Source organism: Zingiber officinale, chromosome 4B (genome assembly GCF_018446385.1).
Source record: "Zingiber officinale cultivar Zhangliang chromosome 4B, Zo_v1.1, whole genome shotgun sequence".
NCBI classification, from domain to species: domain Eukaryota; kingdom Viridiplantae; phylum Streptophyta; class Magnoliopsida; order Zingiberales; family Zingiberaceae; genus Zingiber; species Zingiber officinale.
In genome coordinates, this window is record NC_055993.1 from 34,575,634 (window position 1) to 34,595,312 (window position 19,679).

Below are 19,679 nucleotides of genomic sequence, written 5' to 3' on the forward strand. Positions count from 1 at the left end.
AAGCCACGAGTGCTATTCCCCCCCCCCCCCCCTCTAGCGCTTTCGATCCAACAGCCAGCCCTCTCTTCCTCCTCTTCTCCTATTCTTCTTCCTTGTGTGGTCGGGGGCATCTTCATCTCAAGGAGCTTGGTGGTGGCTAGATCATAATAGAGGAAGAAGGAAAGATAGGAGGTTTTGTTTCTTAGCATCCCTTGGAGCTTGGTTGGTGGCTGAAGTTCTTCATCTCAAGGAGTTTGTTGATTGGCCGAAACTTGCTTGGAGAAGAATGAAGCTTGGGTGGATTCTCATCTCGGTAGATCGTCGCCCACACAACGTCCGAGATAAGAAGAGGAATACGGCAGAAGATCGTGAGGTCTATAAGCTACAAAAGGTATAACTAGTTATTAGTTTCCGCATCATAACTAGTTCATCCTTTTGTTTAGATCATGAAATACCAAACACAAGAGGCTAATGAATCTAGGTTATCGAATTTATGTTTTCAATTTTGTGTTTCTTTTGTTTTTCGAACTTGTGATTCAATTGTTCTTATTGGTTAAACCTAGGGTTACTATAAGGAGATTAAATATTGAATTTCATTGAAAGGCTTGTCTAGGAAGTGGTGGATGATCCCATACCCAAGAAGGCTTAGTGCCTCGCCATGTTTAACCTGGAAGCCAATCTCTGAAATAAATATTTAATTGAATTTGTAACATGGGTGGATTTGGATCAATAATGTTAAGCATCGTTTGCGATCCAAGTCTAAACCTCTAAGAACAGATAAGTTAAATTTGGAATCAATAATGTTAAGTTCTGTTTGTGATTCCAATTTTAATTTCTAAAGAACACAATAGGTTGTTAGGAATGGTTCAGGACTTGTACAAAATTTTATACAGGGGAACCGGTACGATATTCTGAGTAGCAACCAACAAGAAGAGCTTACTGCTTCTGAGTAGCTTCCACTACAACAAAAACCTTCATAGACATCGGTTTTCCACCGGTGTCTATTTGATTTTCGACCGATGTCTATGAAGCCGATGTTAAAAGTCTGCCATTTTAGACATCGGGTTAAAACCGGTGTAGTATCACTTAACGACACCGATCTTCGAATCGGTTATTAACCGGTGTAGTATCACTTAACGACACCGTTTCATCAACAGTGTAAAACCGATGTAATATTGTATGTTAATAACACCAGTTTTGGCAGCGGTAAATGACCGATGTAATTTTACTTTATAACATCGGTTTTACATCGGTGGAAAACCGATGTAATATGTATATTTTTTTAACAGCACAGATTTGAATTTAAAACCGACAATAACAAAAAAAAATACACAAATATTCACAAATTGTACAAATATTCTTCATTCAATAATATCCATAAAATACACAAATATTTACAAATTATATAAATAATCTTCTTACAACAATATCCATAAAATACCCAAACATTCTTTTTACATCAAAAGCTAGCTAATAGATATCAAAATCAAAGTATAACATTCTGTTAACACATCAAGGTACAACTGTCTCAAATGTAATCTAGCATGCATTCAACCCACTCGAACCGCACTTCATCAATTTCAACTCTGGAGTACTTGAGATTTGTAAACTGTAAAAACACATAAATCCACCATATGTCAAATAACTAAAACAAATGTGTGCATGTATCAAATAAAATAAAATACTGAGTTTTTAAAGGCTGCTGTGGAAGATAACGAATATAACAGTGAAGGAAACATAGAAGAACAAAGAAAATGTTCATAGTTAACAAGCAAATGAAGAGATATACTATTTATTGTACTACCTCTGATGCCATCTTCCAAATCTCATAAGCAAGAATGCAACTGTGCCCTTTGTATACACATGGCTAATAGACATAATACAATAAGGAGCAAAAGCTATAAAATTCACCATCACCACGCAATCAATGAAGCAGGCAAACACAAGGTGGGTTGATATGCAGTGAAAGTGTTAATTAAGTGGAATTGCAGCAAATCATGACTCAAGTCTGAGCTTTTTTTACGGCTTTCATCTTTCCCAGATAATTCCTTCAGTGATTTTTGCTGCTAACTTGGTTTCTGTTTTTTCACATCTTTGTATTAGCGGAATGGATTAAGATTATAAAACCCTCTTACATTTCTTTTGCAGTTGGTTGATTTTGAGAGCTGGAAAATTATTTTCTCAGAATCTAAGAAAAGTGCTGGTTACTTCAGCAGAGTCTCTCTTCCAGAATATAATGTTCCTCGAGAGCAACAAGAAATGGAAATTCAAGCTAACATCTTTGCTTTTGGAGTAGTTTTACTGGAAATAATCAGTGGAAGACCTCCATATTGCAAGGAAAGAGGGTGTCTGATAAATTGGGTAAGATGCATATTTGAAAATATTTGATACTCAAAAACAGCATCAGCTTCTTGTAACAGATACTGAGGGCATAAACCCAAATTTGTTCTTATTTCCTACAAACTTCCGATAATCATTTGTTCCATGTAGTTTAGAAGCTTAATTCTCAACGAGCCCTCTAATCAGTTCATACAATAGTCAGGGTAAGTTAAAGGTTGTATTACCTCTATTTAGCTACCTTATCACATCCCAACTGAGGAAACCATAGCCTCGCTGCAAATCACAAGTTTCTTTCAACATTATCTTCCCTTTGGAGATTCATTAGTTGGAAAAGACATAACATTGTTTGCCCTTTGGGTTCATATTAGTAGATTCATGCTATATATCCACGGCTCATTGTTCTTCTATGTTATACAGGCCACAAAGTATCTTCAAAACCCAGAAGAGATAAGTAAACTAGTAGACCCTGAACTGAAAAACACAAAGTCAGAAGACCTCGCGGGTTACAATTAGCCATGTGCATGAAGATGGGGATCTAAAAGTGTATATCTGGTTAAGTAGTTTCTATTAATGGCTTTTACTGTAACAGATCAACTGAAAAGTGTATATCTGGTTAATTTACAAGTAATGAAGTATTCACAATCAGGAAGCTATTTAATGGTCTTCTTTCTTATCAAGAGCAGGGAATTTTCTTGATGCAAACTAGTCAATTACTGTAATCATAGGGCACAAGGTCACAAAACTCAAAAACATCGATTATGATAGGACGCTGAGATCCTAAGCAATAATTTTACTTCAGAAAAACCTTGGAAACGATCCCAAATTCAAATACTTCAGTGGCAAAGGAAACTCACAACAAATGGTACCAGAGAAAACAACAAAAGGAATCCATAACAAAATAGGATAACGTTTTCATGTTTAACATCACCAAAAAAGCAATCAACTAGACCATGCCACTAAACAATGCTCACCTGGTTTAACAAAATCGGAAAGGCCAAAATCAATCAACTTCATCTGAGCATTTTCATCTCTAGTGGTGAAAAGAAAATTCTGTTGTTAAATACAAGGAAGAAATATTAACAGCGCTGAAAAATATATGTTGAAAAAGAAATGAACAGTAGAATACCCTAAGTTGCTCCTGTAAAATAAGAGATCTAAAGTAATATCATGTCTGCATAAATTGAATCAAAGTTCTCTATGATACAAACCTCTGGCTTTAAATCACGATGCACAACACCTTGAAGATGAAAAAAGGCGATTACACTCAGTATTTGAATAACTATAGCTTTTGCATCCTCCTCTGAGTACCTTCCACCTCTTGAGAACACAAGGGAAAAAAAACAATCAAAAGTTATTAATTTTCAAATTCAAATAATCAAATAGATATAAATTATGGCCAATAAAATCACTTTTTTACCTGGATAAAATTCTTTCTAATAATTCTCCACCTTCACATAATCTGGAAAAGAGAAAAACATATTGTTGAGTTCCAAATTAACAGAAGTACTACATAATTTTTTTTAAAAAAAATTGCTGCCCATCATCTTAGAAGTGTTCATTTTAAAATTTGTATGGAAAAGTATTATCATTTTTCCTTAGTGCAGGATACAAAGTGGAAAGCAAAGAGGCATATTAGTAGGATACAACATGCAAAAAGTTTTGGATATATCAACTCTATCTTGTGACATGGAACAAATATCATATGTAGAAACGTTGTTACTCATTGTTAAGTTAACTAGAGTTAATTAAGACATACTCCATGACTACGTAGATGTTAAGTGCATCCTCACATGCATCATAAAATTTGACAAGATTATTATGGTTGGAAAAAGGCTTTGAGGATTTACTTGAAAATATATTACAAATTATATTTTGGCATTTTTGGTTAAAATTTTTTTTCAAAAAAAAAACAAGAACCAAATATAATTAAACTATCAAACTCATCAAACCAAAGCAAGACATAGAAACCAAAATTTAAATCATGTTCTTTTCGATTTTCTACATGGAACCAAATAATGGAGGCCTCAGATAAAATGACCAACATCATTCTACAAGCCACTGCTACTAGATCAATACACTATGACAATATGAATAAACTTGATATTCATCTAGTTAATAAATGGGAATCAGGAGGCACAAAATGTCAAAGTTGTAGCATGCGTAAGAAACAAGAAACTCAAAGAACAGGACATACAATGAGGCATAACAAAATGATTCAGGTTAAGGAGTCTACCTGTCCAATAATGACTGCCTTGACTTCATCAAAGGAAGTCAAATGAAGAGCTGGAAAAGATAGCATGAACTTTGATAACTTTCACCTAAGACCTTAACAGGCATTAACTTACATAACTGCACAATAAACAGTCAAAAAGATGGACAATAAATGATGTGGAAAAACATAATCATTATTTCTCCCAACTCTGTGTGTAGTGATTACACATGCTTGCACCCTTACAGAAGTTTCAGTATGCTTCTATCTCAACCCATGTTATAATAGATGCAGAAACACACTTTTCCATGTCAGTTCTATTCTTAAAAGTAAAAAATAGTGCATTTCAGGAAAGAGAAGAAATGGCTATTTTTTTCTAGCAATATTGATTAGAAGAGATTAACCTTGGTACCATATATAAGGTAGAACCAAAAGCTTCACAAGGCAGATCAGTAGTCCCGAAGTTTGAGTATATAAATTACATTCAAGTTTTGGCTAGGGAACATGAACAATTTCCTGGCAGCATGATGTCAACAAATGAAAATAACTGATAATTTTCTTACAGTAACCCACTATTGAGAAGAATTTCTATCATCCACATATCAGCACCATGTGAATGTCATAGTCATCAGGTGGAATTGGAGACACAAAAAATCTCTCATCTCTAGTAACAAACTCACATTTACATTTTATCTTCAACTTACCGAAGGCGTAGATCACAAGCCATAGTGTTTTCACAATGATCAACCTAGTGAAATAACTATGAAAATGATGACCACGACCTACAATTCAAGCATCAATGCAAGTATGCAACAACCAAATGGTTTTATTAGCTTAAACAGACGCCAACCAAAAATGTTTATATATTCTAAAACCTATTGAGCTGATTACCGTTTGCAGAATCCTTATCATTTTGTAGCATCAACTCTTCTGCCTCTTCTTCTGTCTCTACCTCAACAGGAGCCCCGCCAAAGCTCATGTGATTGTATTGCAGCAGGACGACCTTGTCGAAAACATAACCAGGCTCTGAGTGTGCAAAACCAAAAAAATATATATACATAATCAATCTATAAAGCAATTAATAGCCAGCGATAAGCAACCCCAACAAATAAATCAATCTTTGTCCGATTTCAACGATGTAAACTACTGTGCAAGTTATACCTCTTTTCGTGTTCACTCTCTTGTCAAAGAGCCGAACTGGATCAGACCCTTCTAAACAAGCAGCATAAGCAATCATCCTGAACACCGCCAAACCGAACAAGCAGCATAAGCTCTTAGGTGGGGCGGAGGGTAGATAGGGACACTGCCGCGCATCTCGATCTCCACAAACCTGCACAGGTTCTGCGCGTAGGGTTTCTGAAGCTGGCCGGGGAGAGCCTCCAGCCATGTCTCCTCGACCAAGAGCTCTCCCAGCTTCACATAGGGATCGGAATGAGTACCTTTCCTTGTCGCGATCCTTTCGGAACAGATACTGAGGTTCCGCTTCCATCGGGAAAGGGATCGGCCGGCGTAGACCCTCTTCGCCCTCTTCGCCTGCTCCGACGTGAGTGCGGAGGGGTGTTCACCGGCGGCGAGAGGAGGGGCGTGGAGGGTGGAGAGGGGGGATTTGAGGGTCATGGATTCCGGGGAGAGGGAGATCGGGCGGAGACGCTTCGGCGAGCGGAGGAGCTCGCCTAGGGCTTTGGAGGAGGAAGCCATGGCTTCGGGATTGGAAGTTGGAAGACCGGGTAAATAATTGGGTATATTTATCATGCATTTCCTAAACCCATAGCGGGAGCATCTTTAGGGTTCCCAGGACACAACACCCCTTTTTAATCTAGCATGGAGAGCTCAAAGGCCTTCTTCAGAAGGCCTCTCCGGTGCTCAGAAAAGGTCATCTGCCGGCTGGCCAGTTTCTCTATCCTCCTCATCTGCGTCTTCCGCCTTACCATGTCGACCGATTAGTCGATAACACACCCGGAGGCAGCACCGAATCCTACCATGAGCAACAAAATCAACGAGCAAGGAGCTTCGATCAGTCCTGGCCACATGAGGATCGACAAGGAGGGATCAAATCAAAGAAGGAGATGAGGAATCGAGGCTACCAGATATGGGATCGAGTAAGAGTGGAGGAGGGCCACTTCTAGCGACTCGGCAATGACTCCAATCCACACAGGCAGCCTCTTCTTACCCAAAGGAGGAGATGGAGGAGATGCGGTGTGGTTGGCTGAAGAAGCAAGGGCATTGTGCGTCGATCTAGGAAGGGGAAGAGGGAGATGAGGCTGAGAGAGATGGTGGACGGCGCGATATAGGTTTAGGTTTGGAGGAAATATTGAAGTGTTACAAATTTGGCTTAAGTATTGGTGGGAAAATTAAATTATTTTATTTTATCATAGACACCGGGTTTTAAAAACCGCTGTTAAAATCGGTGTCTATTAACAAAAAAAAGGCGCTCATATACATCAGCTTAAAAAACCGATGTCTATGAGCGAAAATCTGTGCTTATAGACACCGGTTTTTAGAAAAACCGGTATAAAATACTCAAAGACATCGGTTTTTGCTTAAAACCGATGTTGTTCCACCGATGTCTATGAGGGTTTTTCTTGTAGTGTTCGGGGCTCACTTTCCAACATAAAAGTTATAAAATCTGATCCGTAGGATTTTTCTACCCAATCTCTTTTACTACGTCTAAGCTCAACCTCAACTGGTTCATCATTATCTTCTTCGCCTTGTGTTTTATTTGCCCGTTTTGAGGAGCTAGCATCCTCACGGATCTTATACGAAAACAAATGCTTGAAGAACGAGGCATTTCTCGATTCTATTATCGAGTTCTTGTGTATCTCCGGTATGTGTGACTCATACACACAGAATCGATACACAGTACTGTTATGTGCATATCTAATAAATATGCAATCAACAATCTTTGGTCCTATATTAATCCTTTTCGGATAATGCACCAACACTTTGGCAAATCATCCCCGCATTCATAAATATTAGTAGGACGGTTGTCTTCCATTCTACAACTCATAAAGGCTCTTATCTATTTTCTTCCGGGGCACATTATTTAAAAGGTAATTAGCTGTTAACACAGCTTCCCACCACATGGACTCTGGTAATCTAGAGCTCAATAGAAGAGCATTCTTCATCTCCTTTAGAGTTAGATTCTTTCGCTCAGCAACTCCATTTTGCTTAAGAGTATAAGGAGCTGTTGTTTCGTGTCTGATCCCATGTTCAACACATAACTCAGCAAACGGTGATACATATTCACCGTCTCGGTCACTTCGAACCACCTTAATCTTTCTATTAAGCTGGTTTTCAACCTCATTCTTATATAGAGCAAATTTCTCTATAGCTTCATCCTTACTTTTGAGAAGATACATATAACAGTATTTTGTGTTATCATCTACAAAAGTAATGAAGTATTTATTACCACCACGTGTTGGCTTACCTTTTAGGTCGCACACGTCAGTGAGGATTAGGTCAGGTGGTTTGTTACTTCTTTCAATATGTTGAAAGGATGACCTTGTCATTTTTGCTTCAACACAAATCTAACACTTGTGTTTGGGTCAAGGTGGAATGTAGGTATGCTTTGCATATTTATTAATCTATGCAACACATCATAGTTAACATGTCCTAGTCTACCATGCCACAAACACGAAGACTAAAGCATATAAGTGGAAGAGCTTTCAATTTTATTTATCTTGGGCCTAATGGTCATTACATTGAGCTTGAATATCCCATCAGATACATAGCCTATTCCTACAAACATTCCATTCTTGGACAATACAACTCTGTGCAACTCAAAAATAATACAAAAGTCATTCTTGCTTAACAGTGATCTGGACAATAGATTCTTTCGAATCTCTGGAACATATAACACATTGTTCAGAGTAAGGTCCTTGGCCGAGGTCATCTTCAACACCACCTTTCCATGGCCCATGATGTTCGAGGTTGTTGAATTCTCAATGAACAGTATATCTCCAATGACTTCTTCAAAGTTGTGAAGTAGCTCCTTATTGCAGCACACATGTATAGTGGCTCTAATATCGATCCACCATTGCCGCGAGTTTGAACCGACCAGGTGTAGTTCTGAGACCACTACATAGAGGTCGTCTATTTCTAGTCCCTCGTTCAGGTTGGCCTCCTGCTTCTTCTTCAGCTTCCTGCACTTCGAAGATTTGTGACCTACTTTGTCATAGTTGAAACACTTCCCAGAGAACTTCTTCTTGCAGATGCCTCTTCTGGGTCTCATCTTAGTGTTGGTTGCTACTCGAAATATCGTACTGGCTCCCCTGTATAAATTTTTTTTACAAGTCCCGAACCATTCCTAACAACCTATTGTATTATTTAGAAATTAAATTTGGAATCGCAAACAGAACTTAACATTATTGATTCCAAATTCAACTTATCTGTTCTTAGAGGTTTAGACTTGAATCGCAAACGATGCTTAACATTATTAATCCAAATCCACCCTTGTTACAAATTTGATTAAATATTTATTTCAGAGATCGGCTTCCAGGTTAAACATGGCGAGGCACTAGGCCTTCTTGGGTATGAGATCATCCACCACTTCCTAGACAAAGCCATTCAATGAAATTCAATATTTAATCTCCTTATAGTAAACCTAGGTTTAACCACTAAGAACAATCGAATCACAAGATCGAAAAACAAAAGAAACACAAAATCGAATCATAAATCAGAAACCTAGAATCATTAGCCTCTTGTGTTTGGTATTTCAAAATCCATACAAAAGATGAACTAGTTATGATATGGAAACAAAACTAGTTATACCTTTTGTAGCTTATAGACTTCACGATATTCTGTCGTATTCCTCTTCTTATCTTGGATGTCATGTGGGCGACGATCTACCGAGATTAGAATACACCCAAGCCTCCTTCTACTCCTTGAAAATTTCGGCCACCAACAATCTCCTAGAGATGAAGAACTTCGGCCACCAACCAAGCTCCAAGGGACACTAAGAAACAATGCCTCCTATCTCTCCTTCTTCTCCAAGCAAAATCCGGCCACCAAAAATCTCCTAGAGACTAGATGTCACCGGCCACCAAAGAAGAAGAGAAGAGGAAGAGCAATGGAAGAGGGTCGGCCACAGCAAGGAAGAGAGGAGAGGAAATAATAGATGTGCTGTTAGGTGAGGCACCTCTACCCTCTCTTTTATATTCCTTGGTCTTGGCAAATAAGGAAAATTTTAAACATAATTAAAACTTCCTTATTTTCCTTGACAATGGCTAATAAGGAAAATTTAATTAAAATTTCCTCTTAACCCATCTTGTGGCCGGCCCCTACAAGTCCTCCAAATAAGGAAAGTTTTAAACACAAAATTAAAATTTTCTAATTTGTTTCCGAAAATTTTTAAAATAAAAACTTCTCTTTTAAAATTCCCTTCATGGTTGGTTATAAAAAGAAACTTTTATAAATTAAAATATCTTTTTTAAAACATGTGGATGATTACAAAAAGGAAAGTTTTCTCAAAAATTAAAATCTTCCTTTTAACTACAAATAAGGAAAGATATCTAACCTTTCTCTTAATCCTTTGTAGAAACTAAAAAAGGAAAGATTTAATTTAAAACTCTCTTTTTAAAATCATGGCTTACACATAAGGAAAGATTTTAAAATAACCCCTTTTATTTTTATTGTGGCCGGCCACCTAAGCTTGGGTTCCAAGCTAGGGCCGGCCACCACTTGATCCCATCTAACCTTGGTTTGGCTGACCCTAGCTTGGGCTTCAAGCTAGGCTTGGCCGGCCACCTTAAGGTGGATAAGAAGTTGGGTTTAGGTGGATATAAGACTTTATAAATAAGAGGCTACGACAAGGCCCGAGAGGAGGAATTTGTTTTGGTCTCCCATTGAACTTGAGCTTCCCGTGTTCGCCCCGAACACCCAACTCGAGTTCATCAATAATATCTCATTCCACTAAAAAGTTATTATTGCACTACCGCACCAATCCCATATTACTATATGGGTCCATTCTTATCATGAGTGTGTTAGTCTCTCTGTGTTTAAGATATTGAATGCTCACTAATTAAATGAGTTACTGACAACTCAATTAATTAATATCTAGCTCCAAGAGTAGTACCACTCAACCTTATTGTCATGTCGGACTAAGTTCACCTACAGGATTTATATGACAATCCTTATGAGCTCCTCAAGGGGGCATCATCAACCTAGATTACTAGGACACAGTTTCATTCTATAATCAACAACTCACCATATAAATAATATCATTTCCCAACTTATCGGGCCTATTGATTTAACGAGCTAAATCGCACCCTTTGATAAATTAAAGAAATAAGTATTAAGTATATGTGCTTGTTATTAAATCATGATTAAGAGTACACACTTCCATAATAACAGAGGTATTATTCTTTTATATAGTTAGTATAAAAAGAAGCTACCTCAAATGGTCCTGCTCAATAGACTCAGAGTGTACTAGTGTAATTTTATAGTCAAGATAAACTAATACCAAATTACACTATGACTATTTCAATGGTTTGTTCCTATCCATCTTAGTTGTGAGCTACTATTTATAACTTATAAGGAACTCATAACATGATCTTCTGTGTGTGAAACCACACACTATGTTATCTACATTATAAATTAATTGAACAACTATACTTAGCATATAAATGTAGACATTTGACCAATGTGATTCTTTATTTCAAAATAAATGCTTATAAAAAGCTAGACTTTTAGTATACACTCTAACAATCTCCCACTTATACTAAAAGACTATGCTGTCATAAACACTGCCATACATCTAATTCTCATTCCTTCAACATGCCAATCAAAAGCTTTCGCCGGAAGGACCTTAGTGAAAGGATCTGCCAAGTTATCTGTTGATGCAATCTTGGCGACAACAACTTCTCCTCGCTATACGATGTCTCGTATCAGGTGGTACTTGCGCTCTATGTGTTTACTCGCCTTATGGGTTCATGGTTCCTTCGAGTTTGCTACTGTACCGCTATTATCACAATAAATTGTGATGATTTTGGGCAAACCAGGAATCACATCTAAGTCCATTAGGAAGTTCCTAAGCCATACATCTTCTTTGGCTGCCTCAGAGGCTGCCACATACTCAGTTTCCATGGTTGAGTCTGAAACGCATTTCTGCTTAACACTCCTCCATGCTATAGCTCCACCTCCTAAAGTAAACACATAGCCTGATGTAGACTTACTATTGTCCCTATATGATTGGAAGTCAGAATCCGTGTAACCCACAGGGAGCAGATCATCTGCTTGGTATACCAGCATATAATCTCTAGTCCTTCTCAGGTACTTTAATATATGCTTTACGGCAGACCAATGTCCCTGCCCTAGATTACTTTGATATCTGCTAACCATGCCCACGGCAAAACAGATATCCGGTCTCGTGCACAACATAGCATACATTATGCTTCCTACAGCTGAAGCATAAAGAACTGCCTTCATCTCTTCTATCTCTTTTGATGTCTTCGGAGATATTTCTTTAGATAAAGATACTCCATGCCTGAAGGGTAGAAAACCTTTCTTGGAGTCTTGCATGCTAAAACGAGCTAGGATTGTATCAATATATGAAGCTTGGGATAAGCACAACATTCTTTTCTTGCGATTCCTTATTACTTTGATCCTGAAAATATGTGCACATTCTCCCAAGTCCTTCATATCGAATTGCTTGGATAATCATACCCTTACTTCCGATAATACTTTGATATTGTTTCCAACTAACAAAATGTCATCTACGTATACTACAAGAAATACCACCACGTTTCCATCACACTTCTTGTATACGCAAGACTCATCCGGACACTGAATAAATCCATACGACTAGATTACTTCATTAAACCGGATGTTCCAAGACCTTGAAGCTTGCTTCGGTCCATAAATAGACTAATTGAGCTTACATACTAGATGCTCTTTGCCCTTTGCAATAAACCCCTCTGGTTGCTTCATATGGATATTTTCTTCAAGACTTCCATTAAGGAAAGCTGTCTTGACATCCATTTTCCACACCTCATAATCCATATGAGCAGCAATAGATAAGAGTATCCGGATAGACTTAAGCATAGCTACTGGCGAAAAGGTTTCCTCATAATCGATTCCTTCTTTCTGAGTATACCCTTTCGCAATAAGCCTTACTTTGAAGGTTTCCACCTTCCCGTCTGTCCCTCTTTTCCTTTTGTAGATTCATTTACATCTAATAGATTTTACACTATTTGATGGTTCTACTAGCTCCCAGACTTTGTTAGAATACATAGATTCTATTTCTGAATTCATTGCTCTTTGCCAAGATGTTACATCTTTATCTTGGAGTGCTTCGTCATATGTTCAGGGATCAGGTTCATGTTTACCTAGGATCAAGTCCGACAACTCTCCCAAAAATATGAATGTTTCAGGTTGCCTAACAACCCTCCCACTACGATGAGGTACTGTCTATTGTTGTGTATCATTTGTGATACATGTTACAGTTTCTTATGATATTTCATCTTGCACTGTTGGTACTAAAGTAGGCATGCCCTCTCTCATTTCTTATAGAACAATTTCACTCATGGGCTTATGGTTCATTACATAATCTTTCTCTAAAAATCGAGCATTGGTGCTAACAATGATCTTCTGATTTTTAGGATTATTAAAAAAACCACCTTTTGTTCCTTTAGGATATCCCACAAATAGACAAACTTCTGTATGTGATTCCAACTTGTCAGTGTCTCCCTTCAGCACATGTGTTAGACTACCCCATATCCGAATGTGTTTCAGACTAGGTTTATGTCCATTCCACAATTCTATGGGAGCAAAGGATACTGATTTAGAAGGTACCATATTCAGAATGTACACTGCTGTTTCCAGAGCATATCCCTAAAACGTATTTGGTAATTCTAAATAACTCATCATCGATCTAAACATTTCCATAAGAGTCTTATTTCTTCGTTCTGCCACACCATTCTGTTGGGGTGTACCAGGTGTAGACAATTGGGATTGAATCCTGGCCTCTGATAAGTAATTCCTAAACTCTCCAAAGAGGTATTCGCCACCACGATCAGACTGTAGTGTCTTGATACTTTTACCATGACATTTCTCCACATCAGCCTTGTACTCTTTGAACCTATCAAAGCATTCAGACTTGCGGTGCATCAAGTAAATGTACCCATATCTCGAATAGTCATCTATAAAAGAGATCAAATATTCAAAACCACCTCTTGTCTGGATAGACATTGGACCACACAAATCAGAATGAACCAGTTCCAACACATCTTTGGCTTTATACCCCTTGACATTAAAAGGTCTCTTGGTCATTTTACCTTCCAAGCAAGATTCACAAGTTGGAAAGTTTTCCAACACTAATGAACCCAAGAGTCCATCGACTATTAGCCTTTGAATCCTACTCAAGTTAATATGATCAAGCCTTAGATGCCAAAGATATGTTTGATTCATTTTCGAATGTTCCTTTCTCTTATTAGAATTAGAAGATGTGTTATTAATTTTCATTTGTTACTTTATGGGAGTTCTTGGATTTAGAGTATACAAATTTCCAACTAATGTACAAGAATAGATAATTACCCTATTTTTCTTGACAACCACTTTGTCATCAAAAGAAACACTATATCCATCCATAAACAGTTTAGAAACTGAAATTAAATTCTTTCTAAAAGTTGGTACATAAAGACAATTTCTCAAAACCAAAGTTCTATTCCTATCGAATGATAAGTAGACGTCTCCCACTGCAACAACCGCCATTTTCGTAGCATTGCTCATGTAGACGGTTATCTCTCCCTCATATAGTCATCGTGTTTCCTGGAACCCCTGCAATGTATTACAGACATGATCAGTGGCTCTTGTATCTACACACCAGGTGCTGGTAGATAATACCACTAAACATGTTTCAACTACTAGAGAATATGATATACCTTTATTGTTCTCTCTCTTACGAGGACAGTCCGCCTTCTAATGTCCAGACTGCTTGCAGATGAAGCACTTGTCATTTGGCTTCTTCACTCCAGTTTTAGGTCTAGTACCTAGAGATCTATTCACCTTCTTTGTTGAGCCAACCTGTTTCTTCTTCTTCTTGCCTTTCGACTTAGAAGTAGAAATATTTTCAGCAAAGTGAATTTGAGAATTATGACGAAATAGCCCTTCTGCTGTCTGAAGTTCTGTCAGTAGTTCTGCCAATGAATAAATCCTTTTATTCATATTGTAGTTTAGGCGGAACTGCTCAAAACTTTTGGGTAGCATTTGGAAAATAATATCGACTTGGGTTTCCCCATCGATTTCAGCTCCAAGGATTTGTATCTCGTTCAAGTAAGCCATCATCTTTAGGATATGATCCCTTACGGGTGTCCCCTCTGACATGGTAGCTGTCATTAATTTTCTCATTGCCTCTTGCCTAGTAGGCCGATTTTGGTGTCTGAAGAGATCCTTGAGATTGCTCATCATGTCATAGGCAGTTGACATGTCCTGATGCTGATGTTGTAGCACATTTGACATTGAAGCCAAAATGTAACATCGCGCCATCTCATCTGCCTTTACCCATTTCTTTTGATACTCAATCTTCTCTTCACTAGAATCACTATTAGGCACATTAGGGCAGACCTCTAACAGTACAAACATATAGCCTTCAACAGTTAGGACAATGTCCAGGTTTCTTTTCCAATCTATGTAGTTGGGACCAGTAAGTTTGTTCTCTTTCAGAATAATAGCCAGTGGGTTGAAAGTCATCCTAAGAATCACAAAATAAGTTTTGGTTAAGACTCTAAATTTAGAATAATATTGATTCCTCAAACAATATTATTTAAATTTACCAACACCTCAAAACACCGTGAATTTTGCATGCCACGTTAGTGTGGACGTATACAAATTCAAACATTTGTAAGAGGAGGTTTTACCCATTAATTTTATTATCTTGTCATCCTAACTTTATGACAAATAAAATTAATAGTTGGTTTTTCTTTGGTCACACAAATAATAGCAGTGACTCTGTTGGGGAGGATACTATTAAATGCGCCTAAGTGTATACCATTACTTGATACTTAGTCCATTAAATAGGATTGTGCCCCTTCAGTTGGAGAAGATCACATGCTCCTAAATAATTTCCTATAACCATCCATAAAGGAAGTTTGATCTAACGATCTGCAAACAAACTCATCCATTGTGGAGAAAGGCACTCATAGTCAACACGCAAGTTTATTTGCATCACTTTCAAACTAGTAATGGAGACCGTGGAATTTATTTACTAATCCCTCTCCCACTTAGTTATTTAAGATGAGAATTTTGTCATGCACATACACACATCACAGCAAATAAAAGCAATAAATATGGAAAACCAATTTTCCAACTATTATGGCCTCTTCCATCACTATCCTCCGTGTGCTGCCAACCCTAGCTGCTGCTATCTTTAGCCACTGTAATCGGGTCTAATCACCGTATCTATCTTGCTTCTTTTTCCGCTGCACCTATGGTCCACAAATACTACCACGCCTTGCAAGGATACGATCCACGACAAAAATAGAATTTTACATATATCGATCCTATATTCCACAAAGGAATGTACATAGCGTCTAGATCGAACAATAATGTAAAATCCTAAAACTAATACAGCTCCTGCTGTATTTAATACATACAATCATGCACACACAAAAATGCCCTCGACATGTCCGAGGGTCCAATCACACACAATCACATTAGGGCCATAATAGTTGGATCTAGGATGCCTGCAACTACAGAGTTAAATCTATTTGCACATCCTACTATTATCCTACCTAAAATATGTATGACATGCGCATAATTTAAACTAAAAACCAAACACACAGAGGCAAACCCTAGCTCTGATACCAATTGTTGGTTGCTACTCGGAATATCGTACTGGTTCCCCTGTACAAAAATTTTGTACAAGTCCCGAAACATTCCTAACAACCTATTGTGTTCTTTAGAAATTAAATTTGGAATCGCAAACAGAACTTAACATTATTGATTCCAAATTCAACTTATCTGTTCTTAGAGGTTTAGACTTGGATCGTAAACGATGCTTAACATTATTAATCCAAATTCACCCATGTTACAAATTTGATTAAATATTTAGTTTAGAGATCGTCTTCCAGGTTAAACATGGCGAGACACTAGGCCTTCTTGGGTATGGGATCATCCACCACTTTCTAGACAAAGTCTTTCAATGAAATTCAATATTTAATCTCCTTATAGTAACCCTAGGTTTAACCACTAAGAACAATTGAATCACAAGATCGAAAAACAAAAGAAACATAAGATCGAATCATAAATCTGAAACCTAGAATCATTAGCCTCTTGTATTTGGTATTTCAAAAACCATACAAAAGATGAACTAGTTATGATGTGGAAACAAAACTAATTATACCTTTTGTAGATTATAGACCTCATGATCTTCTGTCGTATTCCTCTTCTTATTTCGGACGTCATGTGGGTGATGATCTACCGAGATGAGAATCCACCCAAGCCTCCTTCTCCTTGCAAGTTTTGGCCACCAACAATCTCCTAGAGATGAAGAACTTTGGCCACCAACCAAGCTCCAAGGGTCGCTAAGAAACAATGCCTCCTATCTCTCCTTCTTCTCCAAGCAAAATATGGCCACCAAAAATCTCCTAGAGACTAGATGTCGTCGGCCACCAAAGAAGAAGAGAAGAGGAAGAGCAATGGAAGAGGGTCGGCCACACCAAGGAAGAGAGGAGAGGAAATAATAGATGTGTTGTTAGGTGGGGCACCTCTACCCTCTCTTTTATATTCCTTGGTCTTGGCAAATAAGGAAAGTTTTAAACATAATTAAAACTTCCTTATTTTCCTTGACAATGGTTAATATGGAAAATTTAATTAAAATTTTCTCTTAACCCATCTTGTGGCTGACCCGACCCCTACAAGTCCTCCAAATAAGGAAAGTTTTAAACACAAAATTATAACTTCCTACTTTGTTTCCGAAAATTTTAAAAATAAAAATTTCTCTTTTAAAATTCTCTTCATGGTTGGTTATAAAAGGAAACTTTTATAGATTAAAATCTCTTTTTTAAAACATGTGGATGATTACAAAAAGGAAAGTTTTCTCAAAAATTAAAATCTTCCTTTTAACTACAAATAAGGAAAGATATCAAACCTTTCTTTTAATCCTTTGTAGAAACTATAAAAGGAAAGATTTAATTTAAAACTCTCTTTTAAAATCATGACTTCCATATAAGGAAAGATTTTAAAATAAACTCCCTTTTATTTTTATTGTGGCCGACCACCTAAGCTTGGGTTCCAAGCTAGGGCCGACCACCACTTGATCCCATGTAACCTTGGTTTGGCCGGCCCTAGCTTGGGCTCCAAGCTAGGCTTGGCCGGCCATCTTAAGGTGGGTAAAAAGTTGGGTTTAGGTGGATATAAGACTTTATAAATAAGAGGCTACGACAGGGACCAAGAGGCGGAATTGGTTTTGGTCTCCCGATGAACTTGAGCTTCCCATGTTTGTCTCGAACACCCAACTCGAGTTTATCAATAATATCTCATTCCACTAAAGAGTTATTATTGCACTACCGCACCAATCCCATATTACTATATGGGCTCCTTCTTATCATGAGTGTGTTAGTCTCCCTGTGTTTAAGATATTGAATGCCCACTAATTAAATGAGTTACTGACAACTCACTTAATTAATATCTAACTCCAAGAATAGTACCACTCAACCTTATCGTCATGTCAGACTAAGTCTACCTGCAGGGTTTATATGACAATCCTTATGAGTGTTGGTTGCTACTCGAAAAACCTAATGGTTCTACTGTACAAAAATTTTGTACAAAGGTCTGAACCTTTTCCTAGCTACCATGTGTTCTTTTAAATTAAACTTGGATCGCCTGCGGAACTTAACACGTTTGATCCAAAGTTTAATCTATTTGTTCTTTTAGGTTTAGACTTGGATCTCTTGCGAAACTTAACACGTTCGATCCAAATCACCTAGGTTATTAATTTCATTAAATATTAGTTTCCAAAATTGGCTTCCAGTACTGACGTGGCGAGGCACATGGCCTTCTTGGATATGGGAACAACCACCACCGACTAGACAAAGCCTTTTAAGGAAAACTAATATTTAATTTCCTTAAATAACTTTAGGTCAACCGAAAAGAACAATCAAATCACAAGGATAAAGAAAAACAAAAAAACACAACATCAAAAATAAATTCAAAATACTAGAATCGCATGCCTCTTGTATTTGGTATTATTTTCAAAAATAACTAGTATGATGCGGAAAGAAAAAATACTAGTTATACCTTTTTAGAAAAACCTCTTGATCTTCTACCGTATTCCTCTTCTAACCTCGGACGTTGTGTGGGCAACGATCTTCCAAGATGATGACCACCTAGCACCTTCTTCTTCTTCCTTCAAGTTTCGGCCAAGCACCAAAATCCAAGGATGAAGAACTTTTTCCACCAACTAAGCTCCAAGGGATGCAAGCTTTCTCTCCTTCTTCTTCTTCTTCTCCAAGTAGTATCCGACCACCACAAAAGCTCCAAGCAATGGAAGAGTTTCAGCCACCACAAAGAGGAAGAGAGGGAGAGAGGATGGTCAGCCACAACACCAAGGAAAAAGAGGGAGAGAATAATAGAAGTTGTGTCTCATGAAGGCACCCCAACCCCCTCTTTTATATTCCTTAGCTTTGGTAAATAAGGAAATTTAATTACAATAAAATTTCCTTAACTTTCCTTGACAACAATTAATTAAGAAAAATTAAATAAAATTTCCTAATCAATTTCATCATGGCCGGCCACCACAATAGGAGTAAACAAGGCAATTTCAATCAACAATTAAAATTCCTTATTTGTCTTCGGAAATTTTAAAAAATAAAATTTCCCTTTAAAATCCCTTCATGGTTGATAAAAAGAAATTTCTATAATTTTAATTTTTCTACATGTGAATAATTTATAAAGAATAAAAATAAAATATCTTTCCAATCTACAAATAAGGAAAAAGATCTAATCTCTTTCTTTAATCTTTTGTATATCCTTTTAAAAGAGATATTTTAATTTTTAATCTCTCCAACAAATTATATCTTTCACATAAGAAATATTTAAAATTAAAATTCCTTTTAATTTAATGGGGGCCGGCCACCTAAGCTTGGGTTCAAGCTAGGGTCGGCCACCCATGAACCAAGGCTTGGTCGGCCCTAGCTTGAACCATAAGATAGCTTGG

At 37.4% G+C, this 19,679-nt stretch overlaps 1 protein-coding gene and 1 long non-coding RNA gene across 3 annotated transcripts; one reads left to right on the forward strand and one right to left on the reverse strand.

Annotated features, from left to right (window-relative positions):
- Positions 1-1,535: 1,535 nt before the first annotated feature.
- On the reverse strand, positions 1,536-5,761 carry LOC121974939 (CDPK-related protein kinase-like). Of its 2 annotated transcripts, XM_042526233.1 has the most exons (7): positions 5,690-5,761; positions 5,420-5,554; positions 4,553-4,637; positions 3,737-3,778; positions 3,528-3,636; positions 3,291-3,369; positions 1,553-1,588 (listed from the first exon to the last, which is right to left on the reverse strand). In XM_042526233.1, the coding sequence occupies exons 3-7, from the start codon at positions 4,579-4,581 to the stop codon at positions 1,560-1,562; spliced, it is 288 nt and encodes a 95-aa protein (XP_042382167.1). In that variant the 5' UTR covers positions 4,582-4,637; positions 5,420-5,554; positions 5,690-5,761; the 3' UTR covers positions 1,553-1,559. The 2 variants fall into 2 exon arrangements, with proteins under 2 accessions (XP_042382165.1, XP_042382167.1); XM_042526231.1 differs by lacking the exons at positions 5,420-5,554; positions 5,690-5,761 and having other exon boundaries at positions 1,536-1,588; positions 4,553-5,183.
- On the forward strand, positions 2,010-2,783 carry LOC121974940. The gene is made up of 2 exons (XR_006110155.1): positions 2,010-2,340; positions 2,737-2,783. It is a non-coding gene; the product is annotated as an uncharacterized LOC121974940 (long non-coding RNA).
- Positions 5,762-19,679: the final 13,918 nt, after the last annotated feature.